We start from the raw sequence: 279 nt of genomic DNA on the forward strand, positions 1-279 counted from the left end.
TGCCTTCTGCAGGCGCTGCGGCCCGGCTGCGCGGAACTCCATTGGCTGACCGTCTCGGAGCCGGGAGATCTGATTGGTTGAGGGCCGTGAGGCGACATTCCGGAAAGGGGAAGAGCAGCCAATATGGCGGCGGAGCGCGGCTCGGGGCAGCAACAGTCGCAGGAGATGATGGAGGGTGAGCGGCCCGTGCGGGCGCCCGGGAGTGGCGGATGGGATCAGCAGGCCCGCACGGACCCTTGCCCGGGAGGACCTCGGCATCCCGCCTCCGACCACGGCGGC

The 279-nt window shown here is 70.3% G+C and overlaps 1 protein-coding gene across 3 annotated transcripts in view; it reads left to right on the forward strand.

Annotated features, from left to right (window-relative positions):
- Positions 1 to 26: 26 nt before the first annotated feature.
- The window catches only part of Ppp1r7 (protein phosphatase 1 regulatory subunit 7), a 17678-nt gene continuing 17425 nt past the window's right edge, over positions 27 to 279 (forward strand). Inside the window, exon 1 of one of the 3 annotated variants that reach the window (XM_019204935.2) lies at positions 27 to 175. In XM_019204935.2, the coding sequence (XP_019060480.1) occupies positions 124 to 175 (52 nt within the window). In that variant the 5' untranslated portion in view covers positions 27 to 123. The remainder of the gene's footprint in view (positions 176 to 279) is intronic. The other 2 variants (XM_019204934.2, XM_010606634.2) reach the window with 2 other exon arrangements.

This window comes from Fukomys damarensis, unplaced genomic scaffold, assembly GCF_012274545.1.
Source record: "Fukomys damarensis isolate Sample0158 unplaced genomic scaffold, DMR_v1.0_HiC HiC_scaffold_16, whole genome shotgun sequence".
Taxonomy (NCBI): Eukaryota; Metazoa; Chordata; class Mammalia; order Rodentia; family Bathyergidae; genus Fukomys; species Fukomys damarensis.